We start from the raw sequence: 18477 nt of genomic DNA, 5'->3' as shown, positions 1-18477 counted from the left end.
CCTACCTCCCGACTTAAGTATCAACACCAATAAATATATTAGTGTTGCACCCTAGAGTAGTGCAAGTAGGTGAGTGCAGCTATTTAGATGAATTGTAAAGAAATCATTTAAAAGCATTATCAGCGTCCTAGTAGCATTTTCCATACTGCATTCATTAGTAAATAAAAGTTTTAATAAATTGCCATGTGTCATAGTTAATTTTCCTTAACAGAAAAAGAAATCATCAAATTTGAAAGTGTTGTGAAAAGCACTTAAGGTCATTTCTAACTTATTCCATCCCTTCAAAAAGAAAAATCTTTTTTTTTTTTTCTGGTTGAAATTGCCATTAGGTGAAGTGATAATGTTTTTTCCCTGGCTCTTGTGCCGTTCGTGTCCTAGGCTTGCCTTTCTGCCTTACCAGGTTGCAAACTCACAACAGAAGCAAACGAGTCTCAGGATTCATAGATGCTTTATGTTTTCTGTTCATAGCTTAGCGTGGTAACTGACTGGCCTCCCGTGTTTTCCATCTCACACAATGCTGAGTTTTGTGAAATGACTGCTTATTATTTATCCTGAAAACGTAATTACGGAAATCTTTGGTACTTCCAGTCTCTGAAATTGTTGATTTTTAATAAATGTCAGTTTGTCATTGCTTTGGTGCTCAGCAAAACAACCGTAGTTATTATAGAGGAGTTTCTCTTGTTGCTTGTTTAATTTACCAGATTTGCCACCATCTTTCTTCCCTGTTTTTCTTTTTTAGGCTTTAGACCAAGATAGAACAGCCCTGCAGAAAGTGAAGAAGTCTGTAAAAGCAATATATAATTCTGGACAAGGTAAGCACTTAACAAATCAGATAACATGAATTATAAATAAAGTCTATAGAGTTTTCTTTGTTATATGTAAGATGTTAAATTTATAGATAACTTGATGCAATTGTAAGAGTAAGTAGTTCAAAGAAATTGAGATATTTGTCCCTTTTGTGTTTCTCCTATCAGCCCAAAGTAAAATGAAGACATTAGTTGTTGAGAATTTTATTGTACATTTAAGAACTTAATTTTCTCACATGGTATATGAAATACTTAAAGGCTCTTTGGGTAGTTGATCTTCCTATAATTCAGTGGCCTCAGTTAAATGGATAAGAATCTTTTCCTTCTCGAATGTACCTGTACACATTTGAAAATCAGTATTGGCAACGAGCACAGAGTGAACACTCAGACAGAGTGAGGTTAAATTTGGACCTTCACAAACCTGTCCCCTATCCTCTTTTATCCAAAGAGATCACCTGATTCACTAGATGTTTAGTTTCAGTCTAGCGACTGTCAACTCGGAGACAAGAGAATGTTGTGAGTGAACAAGCAGAAGCAAACCAAAGTAAGAAAAACAGTGGGTAACCACCAGAATGCTAGGTTCCAGCGCCAAGGGGAGGAGAGGCCTGGAAACATAAGTGACTCTCAAGGTCAATGAGGTCACACCTACCCAGAGGTTACTTCCCTAAGAAGTCAGTCTTCTGTAACCTCACAGAAAACCTGCGGGGAGAAGGTCGCAGGCTTAATGGAAAGAAAGGGCTCAAGCTTTCAAGTTGGACAGCTGGGGACTTTGTCCTTGCTAACCCACTTGCTAGCAAGGTGACTGTGAGCTGATGAGCTCACTGTCTTGAACCTCTGTTTTTCTCATCTGTAAAATGGAGTAGTGGCATTACAGAGATGCTGAGAAGATGTAATGTGTCCTTAAAGAGTATGACCAATCATGGGAACTCAGTAAAATGCTGGTTATCATAAAATTACAGAGCCAAAAGGAACTTGAGCAAGGCAGAACTCAACTCTCGGATACCTTATGGCCCTCCCCTCGTCAGAGCTGAGAACCACTAGCTAACCATACTAGCAGTGGAAACCTTATTAGTAGCCTCTTCTCTAATACCTCTGCACATCGACACTTACCTCATGCTGATTTTTGACACCTCTTTCACCCTGGGTGTTGTACCACTCCCTAATTTCCTTACATCCAATAAAATTCTAACATCTAACTAAGATAAATGATAGTTTTCTGGTTATATGGTGACCAAAAGTTCTAAAGCCTGGCTTAAATTACATACCTAATTTATCAGATCTGTTCCTTTGCTTCGTTTTAATGAACTCCCTTAATGTGATAGATCCTTTATAGATTTTGATTCTTTGGGAGGCAAGACGAGGAAATGCCACAAGGAGGGCTCCTGAGGTACTGATGTTGTCCTGTTTCTTGATTTTGTTGGTGGTTCCTGGTTAAGTGCACTTTTTGATAATTCATTCAAAGCCACACTTAGGGTGTATGCATTTCCCATAGTTCTTTGTGTTATGCATCAGTAAAAACATGTAAAAACATGTATATAGAAGGAGGGTCACTGGAACCTTTGTTGTGATTTGGAAAAACAGAAAGTAAATGGAAGCTGTTAAACAATTTTAATAAGATGCAATAAACCACTTAGAAAGGGAAACTTGGTAGTATGGATCTGACTTTGAATCCCAGTTTTGTCATACATGTTAAAGTCAGGTAAGTTATTTAGCTTACATGAGTCTTAAATGCATCATCATAGAGTAAGAAAATAATGTCTAATTTGCAGTGTATAGTGTGGACAAAGTGAGAGAACATGCAAGGTCCTTAATAGGTTGCTGGTCACATGATAGCTGCTTAGCAAATGCTAGGTGAGAAAAAAATTTCAGCTAGATCGGTAGCATGAGTACTTTCTCTGTTTTAGTCCATGACTCTACAAATAACCCTGGACCAGTCTTATTTTAACAAAGGGCTTGTTAATGGCTTGAGACAATGGCTTGAGCCATTATCTCCATCAGGAACAACTGGAATCTCCATAATGTGGTAGCTCATGATTGAGGCTCTCAGCTTATGAGCCACAGAAAGGAGACTCTTGCTTCACAGCCTTCAGGTGCTACTGTATTGACTACGCTGAGGACTCTATGTGACTTATCCACGTATCTTAGCTCCAGGTGCATTCTCTCCCTTGGTCACAGTGACCACATCAATCAGCAGCTCATGTGGAGGTTCTTACTTGGGGATATGTTTGCTCTTGTTCTTGAAGGGTTTCCTTGGTCATAACTGCTCAGGATATAAGAGGAGGGAGAAGTAGTCCCTGCCTGGTTGTAAGGAGGAGCATTCAAGGGGTGCATGCAGAATGTGGGTGCCGTCTGCCCCACTGAATTATTGTGCATGGGGGCCACAGCCCACTGAGTTTTGAATCTGCTGACCCTTGTTTAAGAGCCCTCCTGTGTGCCTCCTTCTAAGTCTGCATATTCATTATAGTAACCTCTAGGAACATTGGTTTTGTAAATTGAAAATGCAATCAAATAATATTTAAAATTTGTTTCCTCAGTCTCAGTAGCTACACTTCAAGGGCTCAAGAGGCACATGTAACTATGTCAAATGTGCTTGTTTTATTCCAAGTTGCATTTGACATATTGTCCATATTGGACAGTGCAGGCAAAGAACACTTTCCATCACTGGAGAGTCCTTTTGGATAGTGTTACCACAGGACACAGATCCTGTGACTGCTGTCCATCTGTTTTGTTAGACCAGTGAGCCTCACCCCTGGCTGCTCATTAGAATCACCCAAAGAAGTCCTAAGGAACAAAAACACATCCCTCAGGCCCACAGCCCTAGAGTTGCTCCAGAATAAGACCCAAGTACTAAGATTGAAAAAAAAAAGAAAGAAAAATTACTCTTCTGGTGATTCTGACTTGCAGTCAGATTTGATGTCTGCTGCACTGGTCTGTGCACTCCCTGAGCAGGGCGGGGATTGTGCCTTTCATCTTTGCATTTGTCAACATAGTTTGCATGTCCAAAGATATTTATTGAGTATATGTAATGCACTACTATTCTGGGTGTTCAATGTAGGGACAAATCAGCCAGTCTCTTCCTTGATGAATTTTGCAGTCCAGTGAGAGAGATAGATGTTAACCAGATCATTGAACTGAAAGTATATATGGAGCCAGCACTGTGGCTTAGTGGTGGAGCCACTGCCTGCGGTACTGGCATCCCATGTGAGCGTTGATTCTGGTCCTGGCTGCACTACTTCCGTTCCGGCTCTATGCTGTGGCCTGGGAAAGCGATACAAGATGGCCCAGGTCTTTGGGCCCCTGCGCCTGTGTGGGGAACCTGGAGGAGGCTTCTGGCTCCTGGCTTCCGATCGGCTCAACTCTGGCCATTTTGGCCATCTGGGGAGTGGGCCAGCAGATGGAGGATCTCTCTCTCTCTCTCTCTCTCTCTCTCTCTTTCTTTGCGCCTCTCCTCTCTGTGTGTGACTCTGACTTTCAAATAAATAAATAAATCTTCAAAAAAAAAAGTATATATGATTAGCAACTAGGAAATTAGGAGGGTGCCCAGGGAATGGGTGGAAATGGCATTCATGTGGGTATTAAGGATGTACCAAAGGTCAAACAAGCCTGAGGTAAGTGCCCTTAGACTTCTTTCACAGATTATGAAGGCCTAGAAAGCTGCACTAGCTGTCCACATGCCACATCTAGCAAGTTATGGAAAGACAGCCCAGCTGGCCTAGCTTTGCTCTTTGTAGCTCTCTGCCTTGTCTTACACCTGACTCATGGCAGGGACTCTTAACACTTGCTAACTGCATAGCTGCTATGTAGCGCTTGGATGGGTCCCTCCCTGGGAAGCTTTCTGAGAATGGCTGCTTCATATTCACTTATCACAAATATCCATGAATGAATCCATCAAATGTAAGCTCCCAGCAGTATAATCCATGGGATGGCTTTGGTGGTTCCCAGAGAGGGACCACAGAAGTAATGATTCCCGTGGTGTGGGAATGTGGGATAACACAGATCCTTCTTGGCTCCTCACAGGCTGCTGGAACCTGGCAGGGCTTCTGCATTCACAGATGAGTATAGTACACCCGTGCTTGTGGTCAGCTTGTGTGGGCTGCACCGTGACATTTAATTCCTGAAAAAGCGCTAGATGAGTACAACAGTAGGGTGCGTGTCTTTCCATGATAAATGTTCAGTGGAATCCAGTCTCTTCCTGTCCAAGGGCTTCTGACCTCCTCCAGAACAACCACAAGATGCTGAGTCCTGGTGTTTTTTCGCCAATGTGTTTTCATGATTTTCTTGTTTTCTCACAGTGCTTCAAGTGACACAATATACTTGTAATGTTCTTTAAAGATTTAGGAAGCATTTCTATATTTCTGGTTGGCAATGACCAACCACCCACCTTCCCAAAGTGATTTAAAATATGTGAAAGATCTTACTCTTAAAATGTATAATTTTTACACATAAGCCTCTATCAGTATTGACTAGTAAAGTGTAATAATAAAGGATTTTTTTTTTTTTTTTGGTGGGAGGGGAAGATCTCCATGCAGACCCATTAGTTTGAAAATTGCTTTGGGCATTGGTCTCATTTCTCTCTGCAGTGTATGAAGACATTTAAACAAGCAAAATTCTCCCCCTCTCATTTTTCCTAGTATATGTTTAAAATAGCTAATAATTTGTTGAGCACTGTGAAGGTTTTAAGATACATTGTAATTCTTTGGCTTTTTTTTTTTTCCTTCCAAATATGGAGCCTAATTCCTTTCCCCTATAACTGTGCACCAGACTTAGTATCTCCCCTCTGATTAATAGATTGTAATAGAAATGATGTTGGGTAGTTTCCAAGGCCATTTCAGAAAGAAATAACTTCTACCTGCTCTCTCTTCTTTTACAAAATTATTTATTTATTATGTATTTATTTACTTATTTGAAAGGCAGAGTTACACAGAGAGAGAGGAAGGGACAGAGAGAGATTGTCCATGCACTGGTTCACTCCCTAGTGGGTGCCATGGTCAGGGCAGAGCCAGGCTGGAGCCAGGAGCCTGAAATCCCCTTGGGATCTCCCACGTGAGTACAGGGGCCCAAGCACTTGGACCATCTTCCGCTGCTTTCCCAGGCACATAAGCAGGGAGCTGTTTCAGAGGTTGAGCAGTCCGGACAGGAACTGGGACCCATATGGGATGCTAGTGTCACAATCTCCTGTAACAATGCCATGCCCGCCCCTGCTCCCTTCTCTAATCACTTGTTTTGGAGAAAGCCAGTCACCTTGTTGTAAGGACACTCAGGAAGCTCAGTGGAGAAAGGTCTCCCACCAAAATCCACCACTGACTTGCCTGCCATGTGAAGGCAGATGCACTAACTCCATTTAAACCTTCCAGTGACCACAGTCCTGGCTGGCATCTCGATCTTGGTCCTGATGAGAGACCTGCGTCAGTACAGTAGGAGTGGGACTACCCTCACGAGACACATGAGCATGCACATCTAAAGACAGGTGTGGCTATTGAGAATGAAGAGCTTACTGCCTGCTTCTAGGTGCTGTTAAAAATGATACGTACTGCACTTTATAAAATGAGAGAGTCGTGTGACTCATTGAAAGCAGGGCTAAACTAAAGTTGCTTTTACCAGAAGAGTTAATTAAACTGAAAACATTGATCTTTTTGCATTATCACTTTTTTTTTTTTTTGACAGGCAGAGTTAGAGAGAGACAGAGAGAAAGGTCTTCCTTTTTCCGTTGGTTCGCCCCCCAAGTGGCCACTACGGCCGGCATGATGTGCCAATCAGAAGCCAGGAGCCAGGTGCTTCCTCCTGGTCTCCCATGAAGGTGCAGGGCCCAAGGACTTGGGCCATCCTCCACTGCCTTCCCGGGCCACAGCAGAGAGCTGGGCTGGAAGAGGAGCAACTGGGACAGAATCCGGCACCCCAACAGGGACTAGAACCCGGGGTGCCAGTGCTGCAGGCAGAGGATTAGCCTAGTGAGCCGTGGCGTCGGCCTGTATTATGACTTTTAACACATACATGCACACATACATGCACTCTTACACTTTTCTCTAGGAGTAAAGACCTAGGATATTTCTGCCATATGAAATAAAAATTCTTAATTTATAAAAATGCTTTATTTATAAAATAAAAATGCTTAAGTAAAAATGTATATCTTATGTTATTATACAATTGCGTCCTTAAAACTTATGCCAATGTATATTAGGAGCAAGCATTAGGTTATAAATAGCACATGGTATCCCCTAGAAATCTAAAACATTGTCTGGAACTTGGGGCTCTTAAATCCTTTAATTTTTGTGGGAAAAAAATGACACCGGTATGTAAGTTGATTATGGGTATATGATAGGGAAGTCTTACTTCCAGAATATGGCTAGATTTTTATTACAAATATTTTTATAGCTTTTCCACTGTGGAGAAGAAAGCATTTGGTTTTTTCATTGCTTTCTGTTTCTTTCCCCATTATCTTTCTGTTAGAATTACATAGCAAGTAGTTTTATTAGAGAGCATTTGTGTTTTTTTAAATGAAATTAATATGTGGTGTTCTCTCCAGATTTTTCATTTTGTTAAATTAATTTATTCTGTTTTAAGAAATAGCTTATAGTACATGAGGAAATCTAAGATTTTAAAAGTAAAATACTAAATTTATCATTGAATAGGAAGCAAGCAACTTCATTTCAGCAATTTTTTTAGTTGAACATTTTCTTAAATTTGAAGGTATGTTGTGAAATTAATTCTAACTAAAGTTGTAATTTAAGTATATCTTACCATGGTGTTGTAATGCTATTTTTAATCTTGTGGTTTCCAGTGGGGAGAAATTTTTTTTTTTTTAAGAATTATTTATTTGAAAGTTAGAGTTACACAGAGAGAGAAAGAGAGGCAGAGAGAATGAGAGGTCTTCCATCCACTGGTTCACTCCTCAGATGGCCACAATGGCCAGATCTGCGAAGCCAGGAGCCAGGAGCTTCCTCTGGGTCTCCCTCATGGGTGCAGGGACCCAAGGTCTCAGTCCATCTTCTACTGCTTTTCCAGGCCATAAGCAGAGAGTTGGATCAGAAGTGGAGCAGCCAGGATTGGAACTGGTGCCTATATGGGTTGCCAGCACTGCGGGCGGCGGCTTTAACCCACTGCATCACAGTACCAGTCCCAAGAGAAATGTTCTTAACAGGCATAGATAAGAGATGAAATGAATTTGGATTTTAATAGCAAGATGTGAAAGAACAAAATACCAAAAGGCAGTCAAAAGGAACTGCTCTGTGTTCAGGAATCTTACCTGTTTTGCTGTTTTCCAAGTTTGTGGGTAATACCTGTTATCTTTAAAGAATCTCTTAGGGGCAGATGTTTGATATGGTGGTCAGCCCACTGCTTGGGATGCCTGCACGTCGTACCAGAGTGCCTGGTGGAGTCGAGTTCGACTGTGCATTCTAGCTTGGTGCTAACGTACACTGAGAGGGAGCAAATGATGACTCAAGTGATTTGGTTCCTGTCACCCACGTGAGAGACCCTGATTGTGCTCAGAGTTTCTGGCTGTTACAGGGATTTAGGCAGTGAACCGGCAAATGGAAGATCTCTTTCTCTCTCTCTCTCTCCATCTACCTTTGTTTCTCTTCCAAGTAAAAAGATAAATAAGTGGATAGATCTATTTGAATAAAAGTAATCTTGTTAGTAAAGAAAATAATAATTCTTAAGTCCTTAAAAGTAGAAGATTTTAGATAAAAATAATGGTGGTTTAAGCAAAACCTATAAAAATTGTTTTGAACCTTCAATTCAATTTTTGAACCAAAAATTCAAGACATTTTTCATTTTTCTGGATCCATCATTAATCCTTAAGACATGAAAACAAGTTGAAATAATGAGTTGATTCAGAAGGGCCAAGGAAGGTGGCTTTTTCAAGGGAGAGTATACTTACCCAGGAGAGCATTACTCCTTGAATTACGTAGAGATAAGCCTGGAAGGATTAAAAATGCTGTTAGAAAATCCATCTCTTTCTAGAATAGTTTTAAAACACCAGGCTTTTTAGGAAACTGTAATTTTTTGAATCTTAGCCATTGGTTCAAATATTCTGTTACTTGAAATCAGACACAGTTTGTATTTGCTGTGTGTGCTCATGCATATGTATCACTTTCTGTTTTGTTGGTCATGGATTGGGTACCCTAATTTTTATTTAAAATGACTTCATTCTCATGATGTATACTCATAGGGTACACATCATAAAATATTAAGTCATTTTACATAAAACTGTGAGCACTTAGCCCATGGCCAGTAGTTTGATTTTTTTATGTCTCAGGATGAACAACAAAAATGCTCTCTGTTACAGGTGAATATAAAAATGTGTTTCAGGGTAGAAGTTTGGCCTGGCAATTAAGTGGTCCATGTCTCACATAGGAATGCATGTTTTTAATGCCTTCATTCAGCTTCTGACACCAGATTTCTGCTAATGTAGACCCTGGGAGGCAACAGTGATTACTCAAGTAGTTGGGTTCCTGCCACCCACATGGGAGACCTGGATTGGGTTCCTGGCTCCTGACTTTGAGCCCCAGTCTATTGCAAGCATTTGGGAAGTGAACCAACAAATGGGATAGCTAGCTAGCTGTCATTATGCCTCTCAAGTAAATACAATGAAGCAACTGTTTTAATGTATTTCTGCATTCTTGGTCCTATTTTCATAGAAATAATAAATGCTATTTACCATGCGTGTGGAGTACCCTGTATGTGCTGAGGGATTGAGGGTGTCCACTGCTATATTCAGCCCTTCCCTGCTTGTCTGTCTCACTGTTCACATAAAAATTCAGGTTAAGACTCTCTAGAGTTATCTTTAACGACTACCTTTCCACTTAGAACAAACCCTCCACGACAGTTGCAGTCAGGTTTCTATGACCTTACCCATACCTTGTTGCCTTTTATTCCAAGTTGCATTTGACCATCTTCCTAGCTGGTTTATATCTCATCCAACTAGGATTATATTTTTCTTTGTAAAGATATGGCACTGAAATTGTAGCAAGGGGTCTGGGGAGGAATGCTAGGTCTTTGGTTTTCCCTCAGGTCTTGCTAAAACCCTACCTCTTTCACTTGGACTTTGCTTGCCAGGTGGAATATCACAGGTGAGATCAATTCATCCCAGTTCTTCACCTAACATACCATCTGAAGGCAGCCCTGCCCTGTGCTAACCTCTAGGAAATACTTCATGCACGTGGAATTTTAAAGTGTGTATGTCTAGGACTAGAGAGGCTACACTAGTTGAGTCATTATTCAGAAAGATACTTAACTGATTTTTTGATACCCTATCTGGATATGGAAACCAAGCAAGTTGTTGCTGTTCTGAAGTAGGTGGTTGTTGTTGTTGTTGTTGTTGTTGTTGACAGTCAGTGCCGTAAGAAAACTTGGTTGACAGAGTATGACTCTGCATAAGCAGTTTGTCCTCTGCATTCACAGAGAATCTCAGATCTCCCGTTTCTCAGATAACTGATCAGTTTTCTTCTCTGTGGAGAGCCCTATGCAGGTTGGAGAGGGAGCAGCATCCTCTGGAGCACGTGGGACTGATTTTTCTCACTGGCATTTTCTGGTTTTTTCCTCCCATTGTGGAAGTACCACGTGTTGTTGCACGTGCTTGCTGTGGAAAATGCAGATGTGCTAGTCAACTACATTTCTTTTTCAGCTTGCTTCCATTGTATGTATTCTGAATCTCTCTCTCTCTCTCTCTCTCTCTCTTGCTCACTTATTTGATGCATCCTTCCCCCCAGCTCCAAGCTCAGAATGGAGATGCCTGTGTTGAGGTTGTTCAGGGCGGCTCTAGGCTACCTTTACTGCAAGGAGCCAGAGTAGGATCTTAGGTGGAGTGGGACCATGCTCTCTACTCTGTCAACAGGCAACTGTTTCTTAACAAGTCCTTCCATTCCTCAGAACCTCAGTTTTCCTTATCAGTGAAACAGAAGATGATCCCTCCTATTTATGAAATAGTTAGTGGTTATCAGCTGAGATGAAAAGATTTTTGTAATCTCTGGACTGTACTATCTATTCTGTAAGGGGAGTTGATGGTGTCCAGTGATGGGGCATTTTCCCAGCACCTGGAACCCGAGACACCCGCCCCCTTTGGAGTGCCTCTGTGCACAAGTGCTGCTGCCGGGCCTCAGCCAGTGCAAGGAGTTAGAGCAGTCGTGTTTCTCATGTCTTAGGTTTTCTGAACATGGGATAGAGATATCTATGATCTCAGAACAATAGAGCTTCTCTGAATGTTTGGAGGGGAAAAACTTGCAGTGTTTTTCAGTTTCAGAGGTTTTTGGAAATTCAGGACGGAACCATTGATTTATATAAACAGTGTGTTAACACATAATAATACATATGATATACAAAACATTACTGATATGAGGGACTTCAAAAGTTTGTGAGGAAATGAAATTAAAAGATAATATGGGTACAGGCTTTTGGCCTAGGAATTAAAACTCTTGCCTTCCATGTTGGATTATCTGGGTTCAGATCTTGTTTTAGCTCCCATTTCTAGCTTCCTGCTAATGCACATCCTGGGAGAAAGTGGGTCACAGCTCAAGTAATTGGGTCCCTGCCGTGGAAAACCTGGATTGAGACCCTGGCTCTCAACTCCAGCCTGACCCAGCATTGGCTGTTGCAGGCATTGGGAGAATGAACCAGGAGATGGGGACTTTCTCTTTGTCTTTCTCTCTGCCTCTCAAATTAGAACACACACACATATTTTACACAAAGTTGTTGTAGTGCCTTTGTACCCGATCAAATAAATACATGAACTTTGGAAATAATTTTAAATATTTCACTAACAGATGAATGATCAAAAATAGTTGGGAGAGCAGTAGTCTAAGAGGTATCCAGTCAAGCCAGGTTCTGTCCTATGCTACCTCATGTATCAGGGCAGGAACTCACTGAAGTTTTCATTTTCTCTCTTAAGATATTTACACATAATGTAAAACCCAGAGGCTAAAGCTCAGGAGGACTATCGACATAGCCGTGGCCACATACCTGATGATATAACTTGCAGCAATGCAGGTGCTTGCTTAAGTTTGTGACTCAATATTAAATATGGAACCATATTTTCTCAAAGATAGATTTACTTACTTACTTATTAGAAAGAGCAACCGAGAGAAAGAAAGAAAGAGAAAATCGTCTTCTATTTGTTGGTTCAGTCCCCAAATGGTCCGAGTAGCCCATGCTGGGCCAAGCTGAAGCCAGGAACTCCGTCTTTGTCTCCTACATTGATGACTGAGACCCAGGTACTTACACTGTGTTCCACTGCCTTCCCAGGCACATTGGCAGGAAACTGTATCAAAAGCAGAGCAGCCAGTGTGGGGAGCAACTCGGACTAGACTAAGTTACTGGAATTAAGACTTATTCTATGCATCTGCTCTCCCACAATATGGCGCTGGGAGAGGAGGCAACAGCTTCTACCCAGCTGCCTCTCACCAACTTGACAAGCTGCAGGACCTGCTCCTGATTGGAGGAGAGCAGCGTACTCGGCGTGTGGGCAGCCGAGTTGGGATTGGCGGAGGAGGACTATAAAGGAGGAGAGAGACGGCATGCACCAGGAACATCTAAGGGGAACATCTGAAGGAACACCTGTGCAGCCCCCGAGAGAGCCGGCCGGTGGTGTGCCGCTCCCCTGCGGAAGTGGGGAAAGTGGCCAGGGGGAACCACCCTTCCACGGAGGTGGAAGGGACAGTAGCCAACCCGGGAAGAACCAGCAGCAAACCCGGGGAGGGCCGAGCAGACGAAAGAACAGCGCAGGGTCCTGTGTCGTTCCTCCATGAAGACGGGGAGCGACAGCCAGGACTCAAGCCCTTCAGCATGAGATGCTGGTGTTGCCGGTAGCAGCTTTATGTGCTGTGCCACAGTGCCAGCCCCCAGGACCATGTTTTTTAAGTGACACATACTTGTGTAAGAAGGCTTTGCTCTAGAGAGTAGTCCTACTGTGAAGGCTGAAGTAGAGGAAGAACCAGTTATCTCCTTGATAGCTTCTCTTCTAAATTTTTTTTTAAATTTATTTTTCAGTTTGAAAGAGAAAGATCTACCATCTGCTTGTGCACTCCACAAATACCTGCAGCAGCTGGTGCTGGGCCAGGCTGATGCCAAGAACCCTGAACCCAAACCAGGTCTCCTAAATTGGCGGTAGAGCCCCAAGTGCTTGAGCCATCATGTGTTGCCTCCCAGAATGTGCATTAGCAATAATGTGGAATTGGGAACAAAACTGGGATGTGAAGGAGGCACCCCAGGGTGGGATGTGGGCATCCTAAGCAGCATCTTGACTGCTGTGTCAAGTGCTCACCCCCTTGACTGCTTTTCTAAGGGGCCAAATCTGGAAGCATTACAATCGCCTACAGAGCCATCAGCAAAGCAAAGTGCACACGCTGGCATTAGGAAGCCCAGGCGATGGGGCTCTAAGAGCATTTCTGCTTCTGCTCTGGGGGATTGATGTTCAGGTGCTATTTAAATCCTGAGTAATGGCCCAGTAGCACTCTGTCGGCATCTTTTCTAGAAGCTTTGGTAGTTAATGGATTTGTCTGTGCTATAGAAATGGGGAGTGTGCGTGCTGAGTTTCCAGATAACACCGCAGGGGTTGGGGCAGATCCTTGCTGAGACTTGGCTGGAGCTTTAAAGAACAAACCCAAAATTAATGACCTTGAGAAATGATAGGAATGAATCATCCAGAGAAACATGGAGAAAGGCAGTTAAAAATAAAAAACATAGCCAGGGTCTTCAGCTTCCAAGGACTTTACCTATAATCTTAACAATAAACCCGTGTAGTGAGTGGTGGTGGGACTAGATGAGGAAACTGAGGCTCAAGGAAATGAAATAACTTAGTCATAATCAGGTAACTGCTGTGTCCAGCTAGTCAGCATTGTAGCTAATTAAGTAAAGTGTTTAGTCTCCAGATCCAGCCCTCATTCCTCAGTGACGCAGTGCCCACGAAATTTAAACAAATTGTTGTCAAGGTCACAGGAGGGATGGTGCAGGTTTTATGGATGGGTGCGGCGAGAAGGATCAGAGCCCCAGACTGACAGTGATAAGGAATGGAAGGCAGTGCTTTTAAAACTTTACCATACCTAGTTCTAGAGCAAAGGGGATGAGTCTGGCAGGCCGAAGACCCCTGTGTCTGGGTCCACTCAAGAAAACAATATATTCTGTACTTAGGGGTACTTTATGATGTGCTGTTACTTCCTGATGCAAGTGTTTTCTCCCCCTGTCTACTTGTTAAATAACTCTTCATTTTTCAAGTTTCTGCCGTCATCTTCTCTTGTGAAACCAAACCTACTCCACCTTAGTTGTTCATTTCTTTATCGAATGTTACCTTGACTGCCTTCTGTGGTCCACGTTAAGTAGCAATGTTTTCATACAAGAGAAAGAAAAAAAGCTTTCTTATTGCAGATAAAGTATTTAAATACTGAAAAGAGAATAAAACTATTAGAACATTTAAGAACATACTTTGAATAACTTTAGAACTTTTCTTCATGCTGTATAAATAAATTATTACTTTGGAGTAAAGATTTAGATGTTTAAAAAACACTAAAAATTAGAAGGTTTAAGAACATAAACAGGGTCTGGCATTGTGGTTAAACTGTGGCTTGCAGTGCCGGCATCCCATGTGGACGGACGCCGGTTCCAGTCCTAGCTGCTCTGCTTCCAATCCAGCTCCCTGTTAATGTGCTTGGCAAAGTAGTAGAGGACCTTGCCCCCATGTAGGAGATGTGGGGGAAGCTTCTGGCTTCTGGCTTCTGGCTTCAGCCTGGCCCAGCCCCAGCTGTCGCAGCCATTTGAGAAATGAACCGGCAGATGAGAGATCACTGTGTCTCTCCTCTCTCTCTAACTCTGACTTTCAAATAAATAAATAAATCTTTAAAGAAAAAAAATCATAAAGGTACATCATCCTGCCCAGAAGTCTTGCTTTTATGAATGTAATTTTACAGAGATAAACTAACAGCATAGTAGAGCTTGTATATAAGAATATTGCAGCACTGTTTTTTGGTGGCTTAAATTGCAAACAACCTGAAATTCCTTCGGTGTAGGGGATAATTATCTAAATTATAGTTGAGCTTATTATGAAATATAATCACAGTTAAAAACATTAATTACATTTACTTGTCTTGAATTCTATGGCCTTTAGTAAAAAAAGCAAACTATAGACTCTTACATACAAAATCCCATTTCTTTTTTAAAAAATGAGGAAAGGGGTGAAAATCCTTTGTGTATAAACATAGACAAAGTTTTACTGAGACATACTCCAGATTATTCATTTTATTTTAAGGAAGTGATTAGAAAGGGGAAAAAGGAAATTATTCTTACCTTTATACCATGTGAATTAATTTTGTAATTTTAAAAACAAATGAATTAAATTTAAAGTGTGTTTAGTGTTAGTGTGTATAGGATAGTAAAAAAGAGTGTATCATTTCCCCTGTTATGCCAGCACTGTAACTTATGATGCATATTACATGGCTTTATTATTGCAGTTATAATTCTTTGTGTTTTATATGCCTGACACATGGCCAATGTTAATGGTTTTTTGAAGGAAAGAGAAAGAGCTGTTCCAGGACAGTTCACTACATGCAATGAGCATTTTCCTGAACACTCAATGTATGATAGGCCGCACACTGCAAACTGGATATATGACAGGTAAAGCCAAGAACCCTGTCATTGCAGGAGGCTAAAGAAAAAGTGAATGACAAACCTGCTTGATAGGCTATACTTAATTTTGACCTTGAAGTAGGCAGGCTGAGGCCTGAAATTGTGATGGGCTTCTCAGACAGGAGAGCCATGGGTAGGCTGTATGAATGGAGTGTTATACTATGTGGCCCAAATGCCCTCCAGAAGATCTGTATAATCATGACGATAAGGAGATAATAAACACATGGCACTGGGCAGTGGCACAGACAAAACTTGAATAAGGGCCCTAAAAAGAGAAACTAAACTCCAAGGAAAGAGAGTATGGGAAGCTAAGAAAAGGAGGTTCACTTTAGAGTAAACAATGGTACTTAGCATTTTTTTGTTTGTTTATTTGAAAGGCAAAGTTAGAGAGAGAGAGAGACAGAGAGAAAGAGATCTCCCACTTGCTGGCTAACTCCCCAAATGGCTGCAATGTCTAGAACTGGGCCAGGCTGAAGCTAAGAGCCCAGTACTCCATCCAGATCTCTTACATGTGTGACAGGAGTCCAAACACTTGGACCATCATCTGCTGCTGTCCCAGACAAGTGGAGCAGCTGGGACACAAAGTGGCACCCATATGGGATGCCAGTGTTGCAGGCAGCATCTTAACCTGCTGGACCACAACACCAGCCCCAATACTTAGCATTTCATAAACACCCACTGCATGACAGATATGGATGATGTGTGTATCTGACTTTTCTCATCTTTTCTCCTAATAATCCAACCAAGTAGGTATTATTATTATTATTATTATTATTTTGACAGGCAGAGTGGACAGTGAGAGAGACAGACAGAAAGGTCTTCCTTTGCCGTTGGTTCACCCTCCAATGGCCGCTGCGGCCGGCGCACTGCGGCCAGCACACCGCGCTGATCCGATGGCAGGAGCCAGGTACTTATCCTGGTCTCCCATGGGGTGCAGGGCCCAAGGACTTGGGCCATCCTCCACTGCACTCCCTGGCCACAGCAGAGAGCTGGCCTGGAAGAGGGGCAACTGGGACAGAATCCGGCGCCCTGACCGGGACTAGAACCCGGTGTGCCGGAGCCGCAAGGCGGAGGATTAGCCTAGTGAGCCACGGCACCGGCCCCAAGTAGGTATTAGTACAGTTAAGCAAACCAAGTCATAGAAGATGCGTAAATTGCTTAGGTCCACAACTTGTAAGTAGAAGTCCTGGGATTTGATTTTGCATTGTCTTATGTATCCTGGAGTCCTCCAGAGAAGAACATGGTATTTAAATTTGTATCTTTTATCCATGAGCATCATCTCAGATAACAGAAATTAATTAAAGAAACTAAAGATTTTTTTGAAGTTTACCATGTACTGTATAGGAATTATCCCATTTCACAAAAAAGTTATGACCTTCTCTGAAGTGATACATGGCCACTTTGCACCAGAGTAGGCATTTGGACCCAGGTTTCTGTGCTGGTTAGGCCTGTGTTTCCTGTTCTTCACCAGGTGATGCCTCGGGGAGCATTGGACTGCGCTTGGTCATGGTTGGCATGCTTTTTAGGAGAAATTTATTAGGAGTGCCCTCCAGGCATTATTATACTCATCAGAGAGAAATAATCCTTGTGGTTTTATAATGGTTTTTGGTCTTTTTCCAGGAAAGCTTTCATATTAATTTTGACACCGTTACCTCTTAGCAGTCCTTTATTAGACCTGTCGTATACATGAAGAAACCAAGGCCTCCAAGAGCTTTAATCACTCAGCCCAAGTTACATGGTGGAGGCTAGAGCAAAGACCTGGACTCTCAGGACCCTCAATCACTGGCCATCTGGCTCAGATTAGAAGACTTCCAAGGCTTCTGCCATTGAACCGAGTGAGCTGGCTAAGAGCACGGGCCCTGGAGTGGGCCTGTCACCACTGCTTATTAGCTGTGTGATCTTGGGAGCTTGCTTAGCCTCTCTAAACCAGTGTCCACATCTGTAAAATGGAAATAGTCAGAGCGGCATGTAATTATGAGCATTCAAAGAGATAATATTTATCACAGTTCCTGGCTCATTAAGTAATCAAATTTTTTTAATTGCAGCCAGTAATTATGATAGCTGTTACATTGCCAGTATTATTGCAGGACAGGAAATCTGTGTTATTCATCTTTTTGTCCTGTTATTTATAATATCTCTCCTCTTCATTCAGTTGATTGTGAATAGCTGCTGTGGTGCACAGTATTCTACCGTCCATGACAGTGTTTGCTGAGTCTGTCAGTGGGTAAGGGTTGGGCTTGGAATCAGATGGAGCTGGGTTCTAATCCTGGCTTCACCACTGAATTTTGCTTTTGTCATCTGTGTAACAGCTGCCTTAAAAAGAATGCATGTATTTTGGGATGGTTACTGAGATGGGTCCCACTGCAAAGTCATTGGTTAATAAATGGCAGCTATAACTGTAGTGTCTAATAACCAATGTTTTCATTGGCAGGCCAGTCAGAGGCTTTGTGAACCTCATCCCAGTTGGTAAGGTCTAACACTGGGTGATAACACTCCATAGAGAAAGGCCTGTTTATTAAGTGCTATTGTTATAAAGTTTTGAGGAGGGCTGGCGCCGCGGCTCACTAGGCTAATCCTCCGCCTGTGGCGCCGGCACCCCAGGTTCTAGTCCCAATTGGGGCACCAGATTCTGTCCCGGTTGCTCCTCTTCCAGGCCAGCTCTCTGCTGTGGCCCGGGAGTGCAGTGGAGGATGGCCCAAGTCCTTGGACCCTGCACCCGCATGGGAGACCAGGAGGAAGCACCTGGCTCCTGGCTTCGGATTGGCGCAGCGCCGACCATAGCAGGGCAACGGAAGGAAGACCTCTCTCTCTCACTGTCTAACTCTGCCTGTCAAAAAAAAAAAAAAAGGTTTTGAGGAATGCCTCAATGAAGGAATAGACCTGTTCTGTTCAAAGGATGGTGAATTTTAATATATTCCTAAGACATTTGTTATTGGCAGCTCCTGGGCAGGTAAGCTCTGAGTCCTGTTATTAATCTCAGAGTATTATTTGAAGTCTCCTCCACCTGGCACCTGGCCAGAATGAAAAAAGATGGGCAACTGATGATGTCATCATTATTACC

General features: G+C 42.4%; 1 protein-coding gene across 9 annotated transcripts in view; it reads left to right on the top strand.

Annotated features, from left to right (window-relative positions):
- The window catches only part of ASAP1 (ArfGAP with SH3 domain, ankyrin repeat and PH domain 1), a 379170-nt gene that overhangs the window by 212020 nt on the left and 148673 nt on the right, over positions 1-18477 (top strand). For all 9 annotated transcript variants that reach the window (XM_051844826.3, XM_051844821.3, XM_089335707.1 and 6 more), the window contains one exon: positions 740-812. In XM_051844826.3, the coding sequence (XP_051700786.1) occupies positions 740-812 (73 nt within the window). The remainder of the gene's footprint in view (positions 1-739; positions 813-18477) is intronic.

The sequence above is a fragment of the Oryctolagus cuniculus genome, chromosome 6 (assembly GCF_051225735.1).
Source record: "Oryctolagus cuniculus isolate XC-2025 breed Fujian yellow rabbit chromosome 6, ASM5122573v1, whole genome shotgun sequence".
Taxonomy (NCBI): Eukaryota; Metazoa; Chordata; class Mammalia; order Lagomorpha; family Leporidae; genus Oryctolagus; species Oryctolagus cuniculus.
The sequence above is the reverse complement of the archived record's forward strand: the minus strand, read 5'-3'. Positions and strand labels throughout refer to the sequence as shown.